Source organism: Pongo abelii, chromosome 3 (genome assembly GCF_028885655.2).
Source record: "Pongo abelii isolate AG06213 chromosome 3, NHGRI_mPonAbe1-v2.0_pri, whole genome shotgun sequence".
In the NCBI taxonomy this organism is placed as follows: Eukaryota; Metazoa; Chordata; class Mammalia; order Primates; family Hominidae; genus Pongo; species Pongo abelii.
This window is the reverse complement of record NC_071988.2, coordinates 176,718,540-176,744,737: the sequence shown is the minus strand read 5'-3', so window position 1 is coordinate 176,744,737 and position 26,198 is coordinate 176,718,540. Positions and strand designations below refer to the sequence as shown.

The 26,198-nt window shown below is 37.6% G+C and overlaps 1 protein-coding gene and 1 pseudogene across 8 annotated transcripts in view; both read right to left on the bottom strand.

Annotated features, from left to right (window-relative positions):
- Positions 1–25,995, bottom strand: part of RBM46 (RNA binding motif protein 46) — a 49,795-nt gene extending 23,800 nt beyond the window's left edge. For 4 of the 8 annotated variants that reach the window (XR_008524824.1, XR_008524825.1, XM_024246109.2 and 1 more), the window contains exons 1-4: positions 25,910–25,995; positions 7,958–8,119; positions 6,575–7,042; positions 5,281–6,063 (exon numbers count right to left, since the gene is read on the bottom strand). Coding sequence is in view for 6 of the 8 variants with exons in the window: in XM_024246109.2 (XP_024101877.1) it covers positions 5,281–6,063; positions 6,575–7,042; positions 7,958–8,108 (1,402 nt within the window). In the remaining 2 variants the exon portion in view is untranslated. Of the gene's footprint in view, positions 1–5,280; positions 6,064–6,574; positions 7,043–7,957; positions 8,120–24,862 lie in introns of all 8 variants that reach the window. The other 4 variants (XM_054554618.1, XM_054554620.1, XM_063723701.1 and 1 more) reach the window with 4 other exon arrangements.
- On the bottom strand, positions 19,927–20,095 carry LOC112133320 (U2 spliceosomal RNA; annotated as a pseudogene).
- Positions 25,996–26,198: the final 203 nt, after the last annotated feature.

Genomic DNA, 26,198 nt, shown 5'->3' with positions numbered 1-26,198 from the left:
GAGGCTTTCAAAAAAGACCTGTTTAAAAAAAAAAAAACAAAAAAACAACATAACCTTAATCATTTTTGGCCAGAACAACAGTACACAAATCTGGTGAAATTAAATCAGTGGCACAAGTTAGTCTGTGACAGGTTCTTCATCCCTGTTTTAAAAAGTTTCCGATAGCCATACAAGTAAGAAAAAAATACCACTTGTATCAGTATTACACAAACATAGAAGAGATGCCCTGCTTAAAATTATTTGCTAATAAATTATATAACAAGGTGAATTATCAATACAGATAAGACTACCTTCTTCTTTCCACTAAGTATTCTCCAGGACTTTCTTCTTCAAAACTCTAACTCTCCAGGACGTTCCTTGATCTCCTTGATTTTGTTTATTCCACTTCTACAATGCAAAGAATCCTCCAAAGAAAAGCAGTGGCAATACTGAAAGACCCAGATTCAAAAGAGTTGACTTTTAGGAAGAGCAGTACTATTCGCCTTGATAGTCTGCTTTATCACTAAACAGATAATGAGATTGTGAAGACAGAAAAGACTTATTTAAAAATTAGTGATACTGAATGACCCAAGATATCTCCATATAGCAAATATTTAATATAGACCCTATCTATCCTAACCCTCCAGTCTATATTTGGTTTAGATCATTCTTGCACTGCTATAAAGGAATACCTGAGACTGGGTAATTTATACAGAAAAGAGGTTTAATTGGCTCACAGTTCTCTAAGCTTTACAAGCATGGTGCCAGAATCTGCTAGGCTACTGGGAAGGCCTCAAGGAACTTTTACTCATGGCTGAGGGCCAAGCAGAGGCAGGCACATCCCATGGCAAGAGCAGGAGCAAGAGAGAGAAAGCAAGAAAGTGCTACACACTTTTAAACAACCAGATGTGGTGAGGAATCATTCACCATTGTGAAGACAGCACGAAGGGAATGGTGCTAAACCATTCATGAGAAATCCACCTCCATGATCCAATCACCTCCCACCAGACCCCACCTCCAACACTGGGGATTACATTTCAACATGAGATTTGGCAGGGACAAATGTCCAAACTATATCAGGATTCTACCCATTAAACTCACTCACTGACTACCTTACAGATTATAGATCCCTAAAATTAACCCAGTAAATACATAATTTCCTTTTTTTTTTTTTTTTTGAGACGTAGTCTCGCTCTGTTGCCCAGGCTGGAGTGCAGTGGCTGATGTCGGCTCACTGCAAGCTCCGCCCCCCAGGTTCACACCATTCTCCTGCCTCAGCCTCCAGAGTAGCTGGGACTACAGGTGCCCGCCACCACGCCCGGCTAATTTTTTTGTATTTTTAGTAGAGACGGGGTTTCACCGTGCTCGCCAGGATGGTCTCCATCTCCTGACCTCAAGTGATCCGCCCGCCTTAGCCTCCCAAAGTGCTGGGATTACAGGCGTGAGCCACCGTGCTCAGCCCATAATTTCTTATCCTGCTGGTTAGGTAATGAGTTTCCAGTGAGATAAGAGAGGTCATTCCTTGCCATTATGAAGATGAAGATAGTCTCTAATTTTGAAGTAAGTGAAAAGGATAAGGAAGGTTCTATTTTGGCATTAACCCCAACTTCCAGCTTTTCTTTTATTAAGGGTATTTTGCTTAAAATAGAGCTTGCTTTAGATAGGACCAAAAAAAGCACCTAAATATATTTAAAATTGATTTTAAGGACCTGTAAACCAAGAACTTTTGAGATGCTAGTAAGATCACTAAATGCTCACCAGAAGTAAACGCCATGACTTCTAGTACTCATGTAGGTGCCTGTTTCCCTGAAAAGACATACATTTTTTTTCTCATAACAGCAATGATGGCCATTTAAGCAAATAAAGCCTGATTTTTTTCTTTTATTTTTCAAACTTGGGAAATAGAAGTGGTAACACCAAAACTGTGTGGATATTAAAAGTACACTCTTAAAGAGATCTGAAATATTAATTTTAAAAATGACTGTTTATATCACATATGACAGTAAAAGATCATCAAGGTTAAGATTGGATAGTAATTCTCAAAATAGCATCAAACTGAAAGGGTTAAAATAAGGATACTGAGGCAAATTCTTTAAAAAAATTACTATCCCCAAAGAAAATACCTTAAAAACAGTAGTTAAATGGATTCTCTAGAAAATCTGACTTCTCAAATTCTTTAATAGAGCCAAAAGATGACTTAATAGGTAAGGAACTTCATTTGAAAAACTCTAGGAACTAAGAACAACCTCTCAAGACTTCAAAACAATTCAATCCTTGGACTACGTAAGTATTTACTAGGATGTCAAGAACACACCACTACCACCAATTGATCTCAACTCTGAGCTATTCGATGAAACCCTATTACCTTTAACTAAAAGAAGGTATAACTAGAAAGGCATCAACCTTTTAAAACCCAGAGGCTCCAACATTAACAGAAGGGAAAAAGTGATCCAAAACACTGCTACGTCAACACTCAAATCTACTCTTAACCTGCCATGTGGCAACATGGAACCTCCTCGCTGTCTACAGCTCCTGGCCCTACTTTAACGACCTCTGAAGGGCTGACATTTGTTTTCTGATCAAAGTTGCCTAGACCTCTGATCTCTGGCTCTTCTGCTTCCCTGAATTCTCTTTCTCCTTCTCAGCTGCCTAAATATATTTTCCTGCCTCTAACTCAACAATCTTCACTTACATAAGTAGTCAAGCACCATAAGGATTTCTGTGTTACTGTCCATAGACAAGACCTCAGGCTTTGCGTACTCCACCGAAATAGGACCTAGGGTTTTGTTTAATCTTTTTGTTTATATGTGAATTTTGCTTACATTATATTAACTATTCTGAGACTGAATATAGATTGAGGAAATACATAAAATACAAATTGTTCAACTTTTTATTAAAATCAGCATTGATACAAGGTTGATAAAATCTGGAATAGATGACTAAAACAATCTGCATGTGCCCACTGAAGATTTCATTTATTGACGTTACCTTGATCACTAATTAACCATAATTAAGTTGAAAATATTGTACCTGATTAGGTGTTTTCTTAGGGAACTACAGGTTTATTTAACTATGTTATATAGTTAACTATGGTAATAAGGGAGTTAAAAGCTCTGCTTCCATATAGAATCTGAATCTTCTTTATGAAATGGGCAAACAATGTCTACATACAATTTTGCCATAAATTAAACTAACATGGCTATGTTGTAAGAATTTTAGAAGTTTATGTGTAAGTGAATGAGAGGGGATAGAAATTTTAAAAATCTTTCAGTATTAGCATGGTAGATCAGACACAAGTATCCTTGGGAGAAACTTGCTCAGCAACTAATTACATCCCACTCCAAAATAATATTTAGACCCATTTTTCTCTAAGAAACTTAATTGGAATTATTTGCTATCTACCTAACAATTTTTTCTTTAACTTAGATGGTCTTTATTGAAAGTAAAATTGAAGGCTTCTATTTTGTGCATCAATAGAAATAAGAACTAAGAATTTATTAGCTTCAATGATGCCAAATCCCCAAATATCTCGAAACTAATAATTGAGGACACTGCTTAAATGTGTCTTTAAGTGGAACCTTACCTTTAGTCCCACAAGTTTTGTTGATATCTCCAAATCAGAATCTCTTAAAAGTATCTGTAATATACTTTGGGAGGCCGAGGAGGGCGGGCTGCCTGAGGTCAGTAGTTCAAGACCAGCCCGGCCAACATGGTGAAACCCCGTCTCTACTGAAAACACAAAAATTAGCCAGGCGTGGTGGTGGGCGCCTGTAATCCCAGCTACTCAGGAGGCTGAGGCAGGAGAATTGCTTGAATCCAGGAGACAGAGGTTGCAGTGAGCCAAGATCATGCTACTGCACTCAAGTCTGGGTGACAAAGCAAGACTCCGTCTCAAAAAAAAAAAAAAAAATTGTAATAGTATGGCAATGGCTATGGTACATAAGTAAGCCTAAACAATATATAAAAATTATTCTCCCTTTTGAGAATGTTTTTCTTGACTATTTTCTCTTAAACTTGCAAATATGAATTTTAAATACATGTAAGCTTCTGTACTATGGTTCTGCAACCATATAAAAAATAATTTTCAGTGAAGAGTTTCACAATTATAATCAAGAAACAATGATAACCCTCAAAAGAGCTTTCTCTTTTATTTGATTCTCAGGAAACCACTACTCTTCCAATAAATATTATTTGGGACACAAAGTAATCATCAACTAAAATCTATAGCCACATTAAAAAATAAACAGGTTTCGGGGGATGGAGGAGGGGGGAGGCTAATCTAACAGTAAAAAACAGAAAGAAAACACCATAGTGATATTATGTCTCTTCCTTCACAACGTCAAATATTTAGTTAGCATATCTTTCTATGCTTTTGCAAAGCCTTTCATAATTATCCTTCAAACGTTTTAAAGAAAATTTACTTTTTGAAAAACATGAAATTAAAAAAGAAAATGGTCACAAACATCTCTTAATGATGCTTTTTGTCTTTCATGAGTGATAATGACAAATTTCCAGATTGGTGAGCATAAAGCTGTGTCTACACACGACCCATTTGAAATCCTGCTGATTTTACTAACTCCCTACCCCCTGCCCCTCAAAAAGATCATTATGTAGACTTCACCAAAGATGCAGGGACACTCTCTTACAAATTGGTTTAATTAACATATCCTGTAACTTATACAAAAAATTTTTATTTCAACTGAGAATTAGTCATTAAAAAAACAATAAATTAATAAAACAGGGTCATGAACACTACAGTAAGTCAAAATCAAATTTTCCCACAGGTTAATGCTTAAAAAGCTAAATGTAGGCTAGGTGCGGTGGCTCACACCCATAATCCCAGCACTTTGGGAGGCCGAGGCGGGCAGATCACGAGGTCAGGAGATCGAGACCATCCTAGCTAACACAGTGAAATCCCGTCTCTACTAAAAATACAAGAAATTAGCCAGGCATGGTGGCACATGCCTGTAGTCCCAGCTACGCGGGAGGCTGAGGCAGGAGAATCGCTTGAACCTAGGAGGCAGAGGCTGCACTGAGCCAAGATTATGCCACTGCACATAAGCCTAGGCGACAGAGCGAGACTCCATCTCTCAAAAAAAAAAAAAAAAGAAGAGCTAAATGTAGGAAGATTTTACAGGGCACAAGTTTCAAGAAAGTTATCATGACTTTATAAAATTGAGATAAAATTTATGTTACATACTTACCACTAATGTTAAGAGTTCAAAATAAATGAATTTAAAAATAATCTACAGTATTTCCTAATTTCATATTATACATCGTTTAAAGTATTTTTAAACTTACCCAAATGAAGTAATGTAAACTGGGCTGCCAGTTCCTTTGCATCTTCCAATGTAGTACAGAGTTTGTCTGGCATGAAGTAACTCTGGGATCCATTTGCAATAGCAGGAATTACTATCTTATATACCAAGAGTACTTTCCCATCTTGACTTGTTGTTGAATATAAATAATATTCTGGTGGTGCCCAGTTATTTTTGTTGCAGTAATAATCCAAATGCATTACTGCAGAATTAAAATGATTGGATTTTAAAGAATACATACTAATTGGAGTAAGCTTTGTTCCAGGATAAAAAGGGTAAGTGCATCTTTCAACTTCAGGCGGACTTGGGCTATGCTGACCATTGAGACGAGCAGGAAGAGTTGGCAGCTTGCCTAGAGTTTTTGGGTGGCTCTCTTCTTTGTTAGCAAACACAATCAGATTTTCAGAATTTGGACTTATCTGACCGTTAAGATGCTGCCTCCAAGTGTTTTCTTTATTTACTGGTTTAGCTAGTGTTACCTCAATACTTGCTCCATCAATGCATTTTCCATTCATAACAGACATGGCAGCCACTGCATCTTCTCGGTTGAAAAAGTGAACAAAAGCATAATCTCTAAGTTTCTTTACCCGTTCAACTGCACCAGGCTTAAATTTATTGAATTCTGCTTTAATTGTTTCCTCTGTAGTTGAGATCATTAAATTTCTTACATAAAGAACTTTAACTCTCTGCATGGTTTCCTCATCCACCTCTTTCTCTGGGTCAGCCCAATCTACCTGAATGGTGTGGCCCCATAGTTGGAATGTTCCTGTAAAAAAAAAAAAAAAATTGAAGAGAATTAAAATAAAGAATAAAAGTTAAAGAGGTTCAGTAAAACTGTTGCCCCAGAGAAGCAGAAACTCAACTACACATCAATAAATTTGGTTAAGCATTTGTTTCCTATTCACACAAAAATTTTTACTAAAGTAAATAACTAAAACTTACTATGTAATTTAAGAGTCAATAGAACAAATACACTTCAAAGATAGATCTTTATCTGAAGAATTAAGTGTTGCCCTTTGGATTTTTATTAAACAACAATTAACAGCTCAAAGTGTATACATCCAGTAAAAATATCATAAATAGGACTCATTTTACTGGAACAATTTCTTGTCTTTTAGAATCATGTGATTTATTTTACTTCATTACTCAAACAATTCTTTACTCCTCTTTAAGTGGCATTATGTATTTTGATAATATTGATCCCTGATGTACTATCATCTCTCCATATTTGTAATAATGTTAATATTGAAAAACAACCTTTAAAAGAATCAGTTTACCTGGAATTAGTTTCCTCCTTGCCATAGCAGCAGCTCTGTGAGATTCATATTCCACAAATGCAAAACCACGATTTTTGGTCTTATCAGTTGCACTTGGATAAACAATGACATCTACAACTCCTTCTGTAACTTTCTTCATTTCATCTAAAATTTCTTCTTTCTTCTTTTCCTTGGGAATAGCTCCAATAAATAATCTACAATTATCCAAGCTTACACACACACCAATAAACTTCCCTGGTCGAATTTCATAATTATTAAGAATTCTGATGGCTAATTGGGCTTCTTCTTTTGTAGTGTACATCACAAAAGCATAACCTCGATTTTCACCACTAAATTCCATCATAAGTCGAAATTCATATATCTTCCCAGCTCTTTCAAATACAGGAACTAACTCATCTTCATACATATCACGAGGTATTTTTCCTACAAAAACTTCACAGCCTCTAGGTGGAGGTGGACCTTCCCAACCTGAACGACAAAAATGAACAGACACATAAATTCTAATCAGATATTTGTACTCACTATTCAATCATATATTCATTCAACAAATTTGCTGTGCTGTGTGCCACTCACAATTCTAGGTATTGGTGATACAACAGTGGACAAAATAAAGCCCCTTCCCTTATGAAGCTAATATTCAATAGAGAAGGGAGGTAACAAGTGAGTGATTAAGTGCCACGAAGAAAATCAAGAGAGTGGTCAGGCAAATCTCTGGGCACATGAGATTTAAGCAGAGACCTGAATAGAATGAGGGAGTGAGCCACGAGGATTATCTGGGAAAAGGGCATTTGGAAAGAAGAAAAAGCAAGTGCTTTTATGTCAGAGCAACATAGATTATAGAAGCCTGTACAGCTAACATGTACTTGAGAAAGGAGGAAAGTGGTAAGTGCTGTAGCCATTGAGGTAACCAGAAGCCAGATTTTTATTTTAAGTGTGATAAACTGAAGGGTTTCGGGCAAAGGAATTGTACTGACTATTGGTAGAAAAGTCAAACATTCTATTCACCTGTTTCCATTTGGTTTTCTAGTTTAAAAACCACTCACCTACTCACTGCTGTTTCAAATTCCTCCCCAGATGATCTCCTCTTTAACACCTAGAGTAGCACCCTTTTCTCTACTTTCCTAATCCTGACTTCTTTCTCAACCTAGCCCAGCTTCTTTCTCAACTGCTTCTTAGATGAAGAGCAGGGCTGAAAAAACGTAATGGTACATGAATAACATTTATAATCTAACTCTCCTCAACAGTAAAAAAAAAAAAAAAAAAAAAAAGTCTTAAAGCAGTTACAAGGAGAGAGCTATTGTTTGGAATACTTGTGGGGATACACATCTAATCTACATGAGGAGGTTAAAGATTAAATTTAAAGGACTGTAAATAAATCCACACCTGGAGGAGGACCACCAAATTTCCTTTGTCCATTTTCCTGAACCATGTTGTAACCAGTCTTTTCCATCAAAGCAAGTAATGCTGCTTCATTCTGAGTACCATTTCGAACTTTACTGCATCCATTTGTTCCATCTATATTTTCTTCATTCATGGTTGCAGTTCCTAAAACAAAGTTTAATAACACTGGTTAAGTTTACAACAGAATACCAAGAATCTATAAGGCATTTCTTTGGGTTGCAGAAAAACAAAGACAGTTGTGGCTGGCATGTCTGATTAGCCTTCACTGTCCTCTGAGGTTCTGCCCCAAAGCTCTTCCCTACAGTGGAAACTTGGAAACTTCTTTCGATGTCACTGACCAATTATGCAGTACCTTTAGAAGGCCTAAGCTATAAGAAAGGGACACAAACAATGAAAAAGAGAAAGCAACAAAGAATGGAAAAACAAAATTAAGTGAAAGAGAAGAAAAAGGAAAGCAAACAGAATAACAACAAAATGTAAGCCATCAATGAATTAACCTGCCAATCTACATAGCCCAAAGTTTAAATCATTTTATCACCTAAGCCAACTGGATTTTTCTGTGGCTTACACTTGTCAGATACACATAGCCTAAAGCTAAACTGCTCATTGTTAGTAATCTTTAAGAGCGTCACCAGTTACCAAATACTGAATAGATGGCTGGAATAAGCAAACAGAGCATCAACTCAACCCCTGTTCCTATCTACTACAAGTTGTTACCAGAGAGAACAGAGCACAACCACTTATCATCTGAGCAGCAACAGAAGCTACTGTGAATTCTAATTGGCAGCAACTTAAAGTTATGTCAATAGATGAGCAGGAGCTAGGGTAAAAGAGCTGAGATCTATGTTGACCACATATATAAAAATGTATTTTAATTTGAACTTAATTAGCATATACTTCAGGTTTTTTCCCCTAAAAAAAACAATGCTTTGATTTATTCTGTCTCTTGGTTAATTTTATATCTCTCTCATTTAGTGTTAACATGAATAAATGCAAACATTAAAATTCACAGAATGGAGAGTACACAGAGAAGGCTATTTTGGCTTTCAGCAGAACCTTCCATATTATAAACAGAAACCAAGTCATCACAGCATAACATTTTTAAAGTATGAAATTTTGAGTCACAGCACTTTCATTTCAGACTTCTGAGTTGTACAACCTTGGGCAATTTATTCAATTTCTTTACGTCTTAGTCTCTTCATTTGAAAATGGAGTATCAATACAAGTTACCAGAAAGCTGCGGCTAAAATTTATGGAAACTATGTATGTAAGAAGCTTGTTGAATTTCCATAAGAATCAAATAAAGGTTAGTTCTGACAAATACTAGAAAGCAGTGCTTCTTAATTCTTTGTGCACCCACACTGCTGACACAGGCATCATTTGTTTTTTTCAGAAACATCTTTCATTTTCTCAAAGGTTGAGGGGTTCATGTGATATGGCAGATACATATCTAGGGAGGAGTACCAGCATCTTTACTGTGAATTCTGCCATGAGGGTGGAGGTGGAAAAGATGTCAACAAAGAATCACTGCTCTAAGGCAAGTGAAACTGTCACTGCAGTTATCCTCAATAGTACTTGGTATATCAGAGGCTCTGGAGCCAGACTGTCTGGATTCAAATACTTTCTTTTCACTTACTAGCTATATAATTTTGTATAAGTTACTTAGCTCCTCTACACCTCAATTTCCTTATCTGCAATATGCAGATAATGCCTATCTCACAGAGTTTTTATGAATAACAGATAAGTTAACTTGTGCATATTGTGCACATGTACCCTAAAACTTAAATTAAAAAAAAAAAAGAAATCCTCTAGGAGTCGTTTTTTGGCTTAGACAATACAAATATTCACAAATACCAATTTTTATGCATACATTGGATCCCTTCAAATCATTAAACATCTGCAAATAACTATAGCTTAGAATAAAGTTGTTCAACTTTAGAGTAACTGGCTTCAAAATAAAGCTGTGATACAAGATAAAAACAGGCTGAAAAAATATTGATCATAAGAGGTTCTATTTACTTAATAGGTCTATTAGAAATGTTGGGACACTTCCACTCATTATCTCTAATCTCTAAGCTAGTGGAAGCTACTTATCATCCTTGCTAAAAGAAAATTACCATTTCTTACCATTTCCATTTAAGCAGTGGAAGAAACTGAGGCTTAGATAGACAGAAAAATCATACTACCCCTTGTTAAAAGATCCCCTTGTTACCCTGTGTTAAAAGATCACAGAGGCAGAAAGTGGCATAGACAAAATTCAAACCCAGGTCTGCTTAATCACAAATATTCCTTTCTTCTAAGAAAATAACTTTGGCATATCTTCTGTTGCAACTTTACTTGAGAGTCTCCTAAAGAACAGGAAGCCCCCCAAGTTGGCTTTTATGCAAATGGAATATTCAGAAATTATAAATTGTCATTGCTAAGTCAGGTAGCCTCTAAGTCCTTCCTAGTTTTAAAATATCTGAATTTTTGCTCTAGAGTAGTGATCCTTGGTGACATCCTTTCCACTCTCACCTTTGTGACACACTCCCCTGTAGAGACACTAATACTCTTTTCTGAATGATAATGAAAATAGCTACAAAAACGTCTTATCATACATACCACAAACATACAGTCTTTTTACAGTCTTTAAAGCTGTTCCCAAGCCATTTTTATATTATATCCAATGTAATAATCCTGGAAAAAAAACAAGGCAAAAAAGTAGCTCATGCACTCACACAGTTTAGTATTTCCCTAAACCTAGTATCTCTAAGCCAATTTTCTTTCCTAAGCTAAGACTCTCATTTATCAAATTGCCCAATGAACCTAAGTGTTGAAAATGAGATATTCATAAGGCATCTCAAATTCAACAAATGAAAAACTGAGTTATCATTTTATCTTCCAAACCTGTTCCTTCCTGTTTTACCTCATTTCAATGATTCATACATTCAACCAATAAATGGCACCCCAACAAACATATTTCCTCTCTTCCAAACTCTCACAACCAGAAATCTGGGTGTTATCCCAGAGTCCTTTGATGCACAGCTCATAAGTCACTAAGACTTGAAGATTTTATCAAATATTTATTTATTTCATTTTTTGAGACAGAGTCTCACTTTGTCACCCAGGCTAGAGTACAGTGGTGTGAAGGTGACTCCTGCAGTGTTGGCCTCCTGGTCTCAAGTGATTCTCCCACCTCAGTCCCCCAAGTAGCTGGGACTACAGGCACACACCACCATACCCAGCTAATTTTTGTATTTATTTTGTGTGTGTGTAGAGACTGGGTTTCACCACGTTGCCCAGGCTGGTCTCAAACTCCTGAGCTCAAGCAATCCACCCACCTAGGCCTCCCAAAGTGCTGGGATTATAGGTGTGAGCCACTGCACCTGGCCCTAAATATTTCTTGAAATCAGTCTACTCCCGTCCATCCTTACAGCCTATTCTCAGACGATTATTTTTTACTTCAATTAGTGCCAGGTTCCTAAATGCTGTTCCAACTTTTAATTTTGTTGCCCTCAAACAAAATCTCCATAATGCTGTCAAGGTGATATAAAATATATATCTGCTTAATTTAAACTTCTATTTCAAATCAAATCAAATAAGGAAGAAAATGACTAAATGATTAATGTTAAAATCAGGGAGATCCTTCTAAAAAGTAAGTTTAAAAGCTTCAAAGGTACCTGGGAGTTTGAGGCTGCAGTGAGCCGTGACTGCAAACCACTGCACTCTGGCCTGGGCAACAGGGCAAGATCCTGTCTGAAACAAACAAATCCCTCAAAAAAATACATGAATAGATTTTTTTACTAAATAAAAATACTTTAGAAGGCAAAAAAATCCACAAAAACTAAGTCAAAAAAATTACACAGAAAAATGATCTGCAATACATCATAAAGAGCTAATTTCCTTAAAATAAAAAGGACAGCATGGTGTTATAAAGTGCAGACTCAGGTTCAAGACTGGCTAAAAAATCTGAATCCTGGTTCTTCCTTTACTAAGCTCTGACTTTGGACAAATTATTTAGCCTCTCAATGCCTATGTTTACCTGTCTATAATAAGTAGATAATAACAGTTTCTACCTCAGGGTAGAAGGATTCAGGGGATTCAAAATAAAGGGTTTAAAATAGGTCTTTGCATATAAGCACTATACATGTATTTCTTATTATTATTACCTAATAAAACAGTAAGAAAAACAAACTGCACAGCAGAGCCTGCAAATTCAAAATGCATTCATTTGTTCAACAAATATTTATTAAGGACCAACTATATTCTATGCACTATTCCTTACACCTGGGATATTATTAGTAAATAAAAGGCCAGAATTTCTCCCTTGCATAGCTTACACTCTAATGGGGAAAAAATAACAGATGATTAAAAAAATAAGCAAATAATAAGAGGTAAGAATACTTACGGAAAAAAGGAACAGGAAGAGGGCACATGGGTCAGTGGAAGGTTGACAAGGGAAGAGAACATGCAAATTTAAACAGAAAGCTAGTGCAGACTTCACCAAAAAGGTAACCTTCCAGCAAAGAATTAAGGAGCTTGCCCATGCAGCTATCCGGGAAGAACATCCCATACAAATGGAGAAACCAAGACAAAGGCCTTATATAAAGGTGTACTTGGCATGTACAAGGTATACCTTGTAAGTTAGGTAACTTCTTATAAACTTTAGCTTTTATTCTGAGTTAAATGAGGAGCTACTATAGATTCTGAGCATATGAGTAATAGGTTCTCTCATTTTAAAAGGATCATCTGGCTGTTACATGGGGAAGTCAGTAGAAGGGCAAAGGTGGAAGCAGTGAGACCACTTACACCTGTAATCCCAGCACTTTGGGAGGCCGAGGCGGGTGGATCATGAGGTCAGGAGATCGAGACCATCCTGGCTAACACGGTGAAACACCGTCTCTACTAAAAATAGAAAAAATTAGCTGGGTGTGGTGGCAAGCGCCTGTAGTCCCAGCTACTCAGGAGGCTGAGGCAGGAGAATGGCGTGAACCTGGGAGGCGGAGCTTGCAGTGAGCAGAGATAGCGCCACTGCAGTTCAGCCTGGGCGAAAGAGCGAGACTCTGTCTCAAAAAAAAAAAAAAAGATTACTACTAAAATCCAGCAAGAGATGATGGTGGCATGGGCCAGAGAGGTTGAGGTGGAAAGGATAAGTGGTCTGACTTGAGATATATTTCGAAGTACATGCAATAGAATTTTCTGACATACTGTGAGATAAACAGGCAAGTGAAGGATGATACCACAGTTCTGGTCTAAGCAACAAGGAAAGAGATGAAGACTAAGTAGAACTGGTTTTAGGGGTAAGATCAGAGTTCACTTTTAGGTATTTTAAATTTGAATATCAAACGATCACTCAAATGCTTTTACAAGGCTCTGGCAAGAAATGTTAAGAGGTCAAGAAATGAGACCATAAGAAATGGAATCGACCGTGCTCCTAGAAAGTCCAATGCACAGTCTGAAAAAGGCAGTGGCTACTAAACTGCAGCAAACTAATATAAGAGAATCCAGCTTGCCTAGTTATACCAAATTTTCCAATTTTTCAAAATCTCTCAATATTTAAAAACTGAAAATTAATTTAATTGTCAAACAGCTATGAAAGCGTATAGACCAAACAAAACACCTGCAGGCTTCCTATGGTTCGAACTCTGGGCTGCATGAGGGCAGAGACCACTTCGGCCTTGAACACTTTCTCAAGTACCCACCATAGTCTTTGGCACACAGAAGGTGCTCAATAATTATCTGCTGGGAAGCCCACCAGAAAACTCAGGGAAAACTTAAGACCTCATACACTGCTAGCACATATGCATTACTGAAATTATCCTTTTAGAGGGAAATTTGATAATAGCTATCAAAATCTAAAACACACATATACTTCATAATTACTAAAAATTTAACCTACAGATATAACTGCAAGAGTATACAAAGATATAAGCATAAGAATGTTCACTGAAACACTGTATATAGAAATAACAGTCTAGAAAATATCTAGCTCCTCTTCAGTAGAGGACTGCATAAAAAATCAGGATACAACTACACAAGGAATGTTATGAAGCTATTAAAGAATATCATAGATTTGCGTGTACTGATATGGAAAAATATTCAAGAAATATGTGAGAAAGAGCAAGTAGAAAATATATTTACTTTCATATCAACTGTGTATGTGTTGTTTTAAAGATATACATGTACACATTCATAGATGGCTGTGTAGGAATATAAAAATGTTGAAACAATTTACAAGGAACTTTACTGGTAGTTATCATTGGTGAGTAGGAATAAGGAGTCAAGTAACCCTTACTTCTCACTTTTCTGTGATTATCAAGAGCATGCGCTACTCAATTAAATAAAAAGCCCTTTCAGGGGTTTCCCAGTTCCTTAAAAATAAAATCTGAACTCTTTAGAAAGCCATAAGGATCTCTTCATCATCTCTCCCTCCAGCTTCATTTCTTATGACATGCCAACAACAATGCTGACCCATCTGCAAATTCTCAAATATGCCAGGTGCTCATATATGTTCTTTTACATAGATTGTTCCTATAGTCCTTCTCTACTTTCTTGGCTTTTCCTACTCCTAATATTCTCCAGGAAAACCCTCCCTGACCCTCCCTCTCAACTCTAAATCAAGTATTCCCTTATATGTACTTATATCACAGAATCCATTTCAGAGTGCTGTGACTGTCAATTCCCTCCATCTCTCTCCCACTACCAGACATTGAAAAGGGTCTAGCCTTTCATTTCTGAATCCCAAGCACCATGCAGACTCCCTGGCATATGATAAATGTTCATTCAGTGAATGAGACACGGAAGGAGAGACATCATGATTTAACTAAAAATAACGTAACTGTATGGGAGAAGACCTGAATTCCAGTTGTTGGTCAGGAGACTTTGGCAAGCACTTTACAGCTCTGACCTTTACTTTCCTAATCTAAGAAATTCCATTTTACTTCTACACTTAATGATTTGGCATATTAAATACCACATATAATGACACGCACTTTATATACATTATCTCATTTATTCTTTATAGTAATCTGTAAATATTTTTCTTTTCCAGTTTAAAAATACATAAAACGAGACTAAGAGAGAAAGTAATAGTGCTATTAAATTCATAAGGTAAATACGGTATTCAAATTAGAAATCTGTTTGCCCAAATGCTGGGCTACTAACCCCTACTTGTACTACCCTAATTTTAAATATTTAAAATTCACATCTCTGAAAACTATGTGATTTACTTGAGGTCATATAACTTACAAATAGCAACACAAGTACCTGAATCCAGATGTTTTTCACAATTTTTTTTAGATTATAACATCAAATCAATTATTCATACCTTCTCTGAAAAACTATTGCATGCTTTTAAAACAACTCAAACATTGTATTAACTTAGATGGAAAAGTCCGGCAACAAAACTTTTTGGAAAACCCTTAATAAAAGTAATTTCAGATTTATAAGAAACCTTAAAAATCATCTAATTCAACCACCCACCTGATATGTGTGTCCTCTTTATAATATTGCCACAAAGAAGATATCCATCTTATTTTTGATTCTTACAAAGAACTGATCCTCTAGAGCAACTAAACTTTGAATAATTATTTAAGAAAGTTATTTCTTATAATGTATTATAATCTCTTTCCTGGTAACTTTCACATATCTATCCTGATTTTAACCTTCTGGCAAAAGTGAACCTGCCTCTTTCATACAACTGCATTTGAAAGATGATTCACTTCCAAGTACCTGGGACTACAGTCATGCACCACCACATCCAGCTAATTTTTTAGAGAGATGGGGTTTCAACATGTTACCCAGGCTGGTCTAGAACTCTTGGGCTCAAGTAATCCACTGCCTTGGCCTCCCAAAGTGCTGGAATTACAGGCGTGAGTCACGGCACCTACCTCATTACCAGTTATTTTAACCAGACACTTCCTAAACTGGCATCCCTTAAAACATTGTTCCAGAGGTGATTAACAGGTCTCCAAAATGTGTTCCCAGTCTAAACACATCTGAGAAATCACTATACATCCCTCTTAAAAGGAACACAATGATCATCTGCATATTTAAGGCCAAGAAAAGTTTCAGTTAAAAAGAACTTTCCAGCTTTCACTCAAGTGTTTCAGCATGATACCCTAATTGTCCTTGGCCTATCTATTAAGTTTCTACAGAACCATGGCAAAATGCTACTTAACTGTTTCTTATATGACATAGTTTATGTTCTCTCATTATCCTGTCTCTTCTTCCTTCAAAAGTGTGGTTGGCCAAAATTGAAAACTCCAGCAATACAGATAAACAGCACAATGGTGTTCTACAAAGCTGCATGCTATTGTCCGTTGAAATTCAGCGTGCTCTCAACAAAAACCTCAAATCTGCCCCGCCCTATATCAAGTATCCACATTTTAGAATCAACTTAATCTCATCTTATTAGATTCAACCTGCCAGTTCTTCCTACCTCCCGTCTGATCTTTTACTCACTTGTCCCATCCAAGAAATGGCTAACTTTTCCCCTTTTCCAAGATAATACTTTTCATATTAGCAAACTTAAGAGCTATCTGTCCAAATATAAATAGAAAACATCTTCAAACTTCCCTAGTCGGACCATGAGTAATAGAATTCTGCATTGTCTTAAATAGTCAACATTGTTTCATAATTGTAATATCATAGAATATCTACCCATCAATACAATCTGGGCCCTGATAATTCATTTTAAGATGTATTAACATTTGAAAAACAGGTATATGTGATATTCTGAAGAAACTCATTTTGCTTTTTTAAAAAATTTATTCCCCTGAGGGGAATGCACCCATACCTGGAGGTACTGCAATATCAAGTCAATGAGTGGAGTAAATGGAGCAAGCTCCTATTGCCTCTGCTGGCTCCAAAAATCAATTTAAGATTTGTCCTCAGCACAACATACCAGAATCTCTGGGACACATTTAAAGCAGTGTGGAGAGGGAAATTTATAGTACTAAATGCCCACAAGAGAAAGCAGGAAAGATCTAAAATTGACACCTTAACATCACAATTAAAAGAACTAGAGAAGCAAGAGCAATCATATTCAAAAGCTAGCAGAAGGCAAGAAATAATTAAGATCAGAGCAGAACTGAAGGAGATAGAGACACAAAAAACCCTTCAAAAAATCAATGAATCCAGGAGCTGGTTTTCTGAAGAGATCAACAAAATTGATAAACCACTAGCAAGACTAATAAAGAAGAAAAGAGAGAAGAATCAAATAAACGCAATAAAAAATGATAAAGAGGATATCACCATCAATCCCACAGAAATACAAACTACCATCAGAGAATACTATAAACACCTCTATGCAAATAAACTAGAAAATCTAGAAGAAATGGATAAATTCCTGGACACATATGCCCTCCCAAGACTAAATCAGGAAGAAGTTGAATCCCTCAATAGACCAATAACAGGCTTTGAAATTCAGGCAATAATTAATAGCCTACCAACCAAAAAAAGTCTAGGACCTGACGGATTCAAAGCTGAATTCTACCAGAGGTACAAAGAGGTGCTGGTACCATTCCTTCTGAAACTATTCCAATCAATAGAAAAAGAGGGAATCCTCCCTAACTCATTTTATGAGGCCAGAATCATGCTGATACCAAAGCCTGGCAGAGACACAACAAAAAAAGAGAATTTTAGACCAACATCCCTGATGAACATCAATGCAAAAATCCTCAAGAAAATACTGGCAAAGCGAATCCAGCAGCACATCAAAAAGCTTATCCAACACGATCAAGTGGGCTTCATCCCTGGGATGCAAGACTGGTTCAACATATGCAAATCAATAAATGTAATCCATCATATAAACAGAACCAAAGACAAAAACCACATGATTATCCCAATAGATGCAGAAAAGGCCTTTGACAAAATTCAACAACTCTTCATGCTAAAAACTCTCAATAAATTAGGTATTGATGGGACGTATCTCAAAATAATAAGAGCTATTTATGACAAACCCACAGCCAATATCATACTGAATGGGCAAAAACTGGAAGCATTCCCTTTGAAAACTGGCACAAGACAGGGATGCCCTCTCTTACCACTCCTACTCAACATAGTATTGGAAGTTCTGGCCAGGGCAATCAGGCAGGAGAAAGAAATAAAGGGTATTCAGTTAGGAAAAGACGAAGTAAAATTGTCCGTTTGCAGATGACATGATTATATATTTGGAAAACCCCATCGTCTCAGCCCAAAATCTCCTTAAGCTGATATGCAACTTCAGCAAAGTCTCAGGATACAAAATCAATGTGCAAAAATCACAAGCATTCTTATACACCAATAACAAACAGAGAGCCAAATCATGTGAAGCAATTCACAATTGCTTCAAAGAGAATAAAATACCTAGGAATCCAACTTACAAGGGATGTGAAGGACCTCTTCAAGGAGAACTATAAACCACTACTCAATGAAATAAAAGAGGACACAAACAAATGGAAGAACATTCCATGCTCATGGATAGGAAGAATCAATACATGAAAATGACCATACTGCCCAAGGTAATTTACAGATCCAATGCCATCCGCGTCAAGCTACCAATGACTTTCTTCACAGAATTGGAAAAAACTACTTTAAACTTCATATGGAACCAAAAAAGAGCCTACATTGCCAAGACAATCCTAAGCAAAAAGAACAAAGCTGGAGGCACCATGCTACCTGACTTCAAACTATATGATAAGGCCACAGTAACCAAAACAGCATGGTGCTGGTACCAAAACAGAGATATACACCAATGGAACAGAACAGAGCCCTCAGAAATAATACCACACATCTACAACCATCTGATCTTTGACAAACCTGACAAAAACAAGAAATGGGGAAAGGATTCCCTATTTAATAAATGGTGCTGGGAAAACTAGCTAGCCATAGATAGAAAGCTGAAACTGGATCCCTTCCTTACATATTATACGAAAATTAATTCAAGATGGATTAAAGACTTAAATGTTAGACCTAGGCAATACCATTGAGGACATAGGCATGGGCAAGGACTTCATGACTAAAACACCAAAAGCAATGGCAACAAAAGCCAAAATTGACAAATGGGATCTCATTAAACTAAAGAGCTTCTGCACAGCAAAAGAAACTACCATCAGAGTGAACAGGCAACCTACAGAATGGGAGAAAATTTTTGCAATCTAACCATCTGACAAACGGCTAATATCCAGAATCTCCAAAGAACTTAAACAAATTTACAAGAAAAAAATCAAACAACCCCACCAAAAAGTGGGCAAAGGATATGAAAAGACACTTCTCAAAAGAAGACATTTATGCAGCCAACAGACACATGAAAAAATGCTCATCATCACTGGCCATCAGAGAAATGCAAATCAAAACCACAATGAGATACTATCTCATACTAGTTAGAATGGTGACTATTAAAAAGTCAGGAAACAACAGGTGCTGGAGACGATGTGGAGAAGCAGGAAGACTTTTACACTGTTGATGGGACTGTAAACTAGTTCAACCATTGTGGAAGACAGTGTGGCAATTCCTCAAGGATCTAGAACTAGAAATACCATTTGACCCAGCCATCCCATTACTGGGTCTATACCCAAAGGATTATAAACCATGCTGCTATAAAGACACATGCACACATATGTTTACTGCGGCGCTATTCACAATAGCAAAGAGTTTGAACCAACCCAAATGTCCATCAATGATAGACTGGATTAAGAAAATGTGGCACATATACACCATGGAATACTATGCAGCCATAAAAAAGGGTGAGTTCATGTCCTTTGTAGGGACATGGATGAAGCTGGAAACCATCATTCTCAGCAAACTATTGCAAGGACGAAAAACCAAACACCGCATGTTCTCACTCATAGGTGGGAATTGAACAATAAGAACACTTGGACACAGGGTGGGGAACATCACACATCGGGGCCTGTCATGGTGTCGGGGGAGGGTGGAGGGATAGCATTAGGAGATATACCTAGTGTAAATGACGAGTTAATAGGTGCAGCACACCAGCATGGCACATGTATACATATGTAACAAACCTGCACATTGTACCCTAGAACTTAAAGTATAAAAAAAAAAAAAAAAAAATTTGTCCTCAGATAGAAGACATACCAGATATTAAACTGGTAAGGACACATACTATACTTGATCTTGGCCAAATGGCCGAGAAGGGATAGAAACTCACTTATTAAAAAATAATAAAGTTATATTATAAAGATCTATCTCCAGAGAAGGAAACAAAGCTATTCGGCTTTCCCTCAATTCCTCCTTTCTTGTTCATTTTAATATGATAAGTACTATCTCATTTATCTTTATATTGTTTTTAGGTTCTTATAATTTACTAACCTCACACGGTTATTGTTTTTGTTTTCCAAGAAGGAGTCTCGCTCTGTCACCCAGGCTGGATTGCAATGGTGCAATCTTGGCTCACTGCAACCTCCACCCCCCAGGTTCAAGTGATTCTCCTTCCTCAGCCTCCCAAGTAGCTGTGACTACAGGCATGTGCCATCATGCCAGGCTAATTTTTGTATTTTTAGTAGAGACGGGGTTTCACTATGTTGGCCAGGCTTGTCTTGAACTCCTGACCTCGTGATCTACCTGCCTCGGCCTCCCAAAGTGCTGGGATTAAAGGCGTGAGCCATCGCACCTGGCCTGTTTTTTTTTCGTTTTTTTTTTTTAACTGAAGATTTAAGATGAATATCCTCACACATTTATTAAACGGCAGAAAGAGAAAGTAGACAATAATTTTTATCAAGGGAAAAGTCTTATGTCTGTATTATCAGCTGTGTATCTTACACTATACTTCATGGACAGATTTATGTGACACCAAATGCAATAAATAAAACAATGTACTATGAATAGATTCAGATGAAAGAAATGTTATTTTTTGTAATCAGAACCATTAATAACATAAAGACTGGCCAGGTACGGTGGCTCACACCTGTAATCCCAGAACTTTGGGAGAATGAGGCGGGCGGATTGCCTGAGGTCAGGAGTTCAAGACCAGTCTGGCCAACATGGTGAAACACCGTCTCTACTAAAAATACAAAAAAATTAGCCAGGCGTGACGGCATGTGCCTGTAATCCCAGCTACTCAGGAGGCTGAGGCTTGGGAATTGCTTGAACCTAGGAGGTGGAGGTTGCAGTGAACTGAGATCGTGCCACTGCATTCCAGCCTGGGGGAGAGAACGAGGCTCCATCTCAAAAAAAAAAAAAAAGGTAAGGATTGACTGAGCAATCAACTTTCAGTCTTTTGTCTTTTAAAAAATTCAATGTTTTTCTATCATCATTCCTTTAAAATTAAGAGCATTTTAAGTGATATAACTACCTTTCTCAACTTAACACTGTTTGACTCTAGGTTTTGCCATTACACCATCACTGAATATTTTGTAGTAAGAAAATATTAGAATTGCAAGTGGACCTTAGATGACCTCCAATACTGTAGACAAGAAAACCAAAAGCAAATACGATGAAGAGTCCTGCTTAAAGTCACAAAATTAGTAATCGAAAAGACCAAGGGCCCAAACCATGGAGCCTCAGAAATTCATAACTTTGAACTCTCTTCCATAATTTAGTCCAGAGAGTCTTCAATGGCCTCGACATCCCACAGGACATCATACTGGCCCATTACACTAAAGATCATGTTGATAAAATATGAATAAGGAATTGTGAGATTTGTATTTTTTAAACATGCTACAGGAAAAACAGTGAGGAAAAAACAAGAATCTAGTTAAGGCTGTTGCAAAAGTTTTTGCCATTAAAAGTAACGGCAAAAACCGTGATTACTTTTGCACCAACCTTAATATGGTACCTTACATATGCTACTTACTGGTTATATAAGTAATAAATATGCTCCCATTTTATCCAAAATGTAGAATTTAACTTAATAAACAAGACTTTTTTTTTTTTTTTTTTTTTACTACAATTCACAGCTAGTTCCAAATGGCTGATTTCTGCAATCCAACCCATCTCTACAATTACCTTACAGACCTATTTCTTGGGTTAATTCATGTCTTCAAAGTTCTATTTTTAAAGAGATTATCTAGGTTCTTACGTTGAAATAACAGGCCAGTCCATACACATTAAAGGCTCCTTTTACTAGATAATGACTAGAAACATATGCTAGACTTTTGTACATCTCAAAAAATCTCTATCAAAATATTATAAAAGCTTGAAATTACAGAAGTAAAAGACACACTGAAGAGTCACCAATCCTATATTCTCTATAGAAAAAAAAGCGTTATCTCAAAGCCTCCAAAACAAAATATATGCACATGTATAATTCACAAGAAAGTTCAAAATTACCTAACTTTAACATATTAATTTAACAAAAGTATATTTCTAAAACAGGCAAAATTCAAGAATAGCCAGAGAAATATAATCAAATCGAAAACAAGCATACAATACATTCATTCTAAAATACTCCAGAATCAACCTGTTACCTAAATATCCAAGAAAGCAAATCTGTCCTATACATTAGAGCAAAACTGACATACCAATTGAGGCTTCCAGACTTAATTTGTCCTTTGTCACTTTCAGGTGTGGAGTCACACTACAAAGCGTTCTGAAAACTTGTTTCCTTACCCTGCTGACCCAAGTAATCCAAGCAAGACAAGGAGGGATCTTGAGTAGGAGAATGACAAAAATGGTTTTGCAGACAAAGTGGGAATGAGAAATTAAAAGTTGTGCCATATTTAACTCTAGCTTTCAGATATGTATTTTTTTCCCTAAACTGTAGACTTTCAAAGATTCCTCTCTAGCTCACTTTCAAAAGAAAAAACAAGAAAGGAAAAAACCTCTCTAAGGTAAGAAGCAAAAGGCCAAGACAGGATAGCAAATCACAAGCTATTCAAGTAACAATCTGAATCAAGCCTTTAAGTGCTAACTACATCTCCTTTAATTTTAACCTTCTTAATAATTATCAAAAATACGTATTTTCAAATTTATACTGCCTTTCAAAAATAGAAAGTATATTAATAGTAATAAAAAAGACAAGCACAATTTAAGCAAAACATCAATGAAAATTATTTAAAGGAACTGTGTCAGCTGTATTAAAACTACTTCAATTGAAACTTCATCTTCCAAGTTACTGTAAAAATTTAGAAAGCTGTGAAAAGTGAATATTATATAATCTTACTGTGGGTTTTAAAAACTCAATGTAATAATGAAAAAAATTAAGAACATCAAAACGTGCCTTTATAGGGGCACATTAAATCTTTATGACATTCCTTGAATTACATGGTACTAAACTCCTGATTTGTTAGTTCTGTTGTCATTGAGTATAGTACATGGAAGCCATGGTTGCCAGGTCAATGGAGGTTTTCGGTTTGTTTTTAAGCAGCAATTCATTTTAGTGACAGACTGCACTACAGCCAACATGGTTGGAAAACGAGAAGAGGTAATCAAAAGTGTGTGGATATGGAAGTCTATAATTATTTCGAAGTAAGTGTACAGATGGATCAGTTCAATTCCATTTTAAGTTGTTTTTATTAAAGAATGAGAGCACATTTCATTGCTAGAAGTTAAATATATAATGGATAAAAAGTTTTAATATGAAGTTTAAATTTAAAATGACTTAAAAATTGAACTACTTTAAAAAACTGTAACTAATACTTTTAAAAAATACTGCTTTGAACACAAAGGTGTATATGCTGTTTGAATTCAGGATAAAGATATCTACATATTCTTGTCCAAATTAAGTACACCATTCCTTACACAAGGTCCTTCATAATCTGTTATTTAAAATCTGTTACCAATTTGAACACAGAGATCACATTTTCTTGCCTCATCAATCATCAGGTAGTAAAATGAGAAGTAATATTCGGCATTAATATGCAAATCTGGACAATTTTTACAGCAATTACTTGATTTGTATTCACAAACTCTACTTAAATTGACATGTCTTCCTTCTCCTAACGATAAAATAACACCATTAAACCTGAGGCTTAATTTCAGTCCATAAACTGGGTTTGTTCTCGTTATTAATAATTCTTGTTTCATGATATATCCAGTAATGCCTATATTTTAAGTGTTGATATGTATTATATTTGGCAATAATATTCAAGTCCATTACTCCAACCTCTTAAGTGAAAATTAGCAATCAAAGCAGTGCCTTAAGCAGAAAGCATTAATATTTAGTGATTGTAGCACTGTCATCTTTATGTCTATAAAGATGCAAACAAATTTTATTAACAATGCAAACAGATGCAAACAAAGTTTAAAGTAGAATGTTTTAAATGTGTGCCCTGAAAACAAGTCTATTATTAGACCCCTATAAGGAGATTCAATTCTGAAAAGATCCAAATGGAAGTCTGTCAAACTGTATATACATCGTGGTGATTCTTGAAACGAAAATATCTTCCCATTATTTAAATAAGCAAAATTCTACCGACCCTTGAACACGTCCCTTATATGTTATTCTCCTTATACACGCAACATATCCTGCTTCCTGGTTATAACGCCATTCTCAAACACAAAATCAGGCCAATTTTTAAGAGAAGCCAAGACTTAAAAAGCTCGGCGGCGATGGCTCACGCCTGTTATCCCAGCACTTGGAGAGGCCGAGGCGGGTGGATCACGAGGTCCAGAGATCGAGACCATCCTGGCCAACATGGTGAAACCCTGTCTCTACTAAGAATACAAAAATTAGCTGTGCGTGGTGGCGCGCGCCTGTAGTCCCAGCTACTCCCGATAGTTTGAGGCAAGAGAATCGCTTGAACCCGGTAGGCGGAGGTTGCAGTGAGCCGAGATCCTGCCACTGCTCTCCCGCCTGGGCGACAGAGCGAGACTCCGTCTCAAACAAAACAAAACAAAACAAAAAAACTCCTTATGATATTTCCTCTTTGATATTTGCCTATATTAGGATTACGACATAACATAAAGGTTACGGGGAATTTATCAAGAATGTAAAGACAGTTAAAGCTTAAAGAACTTAAATATTACCTAAGCTAAATTTACATAGGAGAAAACTGGTGCCCAAATAAATCAAGCAGCTTCGCAATATCTCAGAATATCAACGCCAGGATTAAATCCCGCTGGTTCTGTGGTTTTTCCAGTAGCTCCAAAGAAACATTTTTAAATTAGGGGTTTAAAAACACCAGATGTCAGGAAACAAAGGTGGTGCCACGACTTGTGCTGCCGTCCGTATGTCGGGGGAGAGGCGAGCTATCTTCCCTGTACACCCGCGGCCTCCCACTGCCCACAGCCCAGCACACAGAAGGTACTCGGGGAAGAAACAGGGAGACAAAGGCAGAGTAAAGGTCGAGGCTCAGCCCCGGCTAGAACTCCACGAAAACGAGGAGGAGCCCGCTAAAGCTCACCCAGCCTGAATTCAATTCTGACACCAGACTGGTGAATCTCACCCAGCCGTCGGGACGCCCCAGACGGCGTCCCAAAGCCTCCAGGGGACGCGCGGGCCTTACAACGGCCAGACGTCGGCCCGGGCCTGCAGCGGTCGTTGGTCGTCGGCGTGAGCGTGTCAGGAAAATAACACGGAAGGCAGCACAGGTGGGAAGCGGCCGGAAGGCAGCGGGGGAGAGCGGAAATAAGGCGGAGAGCGCAGGGCGCCGCGGGGCGGAAGAAGCCGCCAGACGCCCCAAAGGGACTGGCCGCTGGGCCCTCACCATGCAGCGCCTGGGTGACGGCGAGGGCGCCTTCTGGCCGGATGCTGCCGGGGCGGGAAGCAGCGTCTCGGACACTTGCCCTCCCACTGCTCGACGGGACTGGGGAAGGACGAGGGGTAAACCCCGCAGCCACCGCCGCCAGCCCCCACTGTGTATTCGGCGTGAGAATGAGCCGGACACTGTATCCAGCCGTTAGCAGTGGTCTGGTAGTGACCCCGTTTCCCCTTTCCCCTCCTCACCCCTTCGGGTCTCCAAATGTTGGTCCTAAATCCCGGGGCCCAACGACGAAAAACCGCCGCCACCGTTTAGGGGACCAGTCGGTCAGAGCGGGGGGGTAGGGGGTCGCCGCAGGGGGAGGGGAACCCACCGGGAACGCTCGCGCTGGTCCTCGTGTCTCCACTGGTTTCCCAGCGCTCAGCGCGCGCGGTGGCCTAAGCAGCCCCACGAGGAGTGGTGCCTCATCCAATCAGGGATTAGCTTCGGGGCGGGGCGAGGAGGAGAAAGTGGGGCTAAAGTTTAAATGAAGCTCTTGGGCTAGTCAAAGTGCTTGGAGTGACAGGCATTTCGAGCAATTGGGGTGAAGAGAGCGATTTTTAGGGTGTGGGTGGGCACGGAATAATAAATGAAGGTCCTAGGTGCATTGTTTAGGTGTTTGA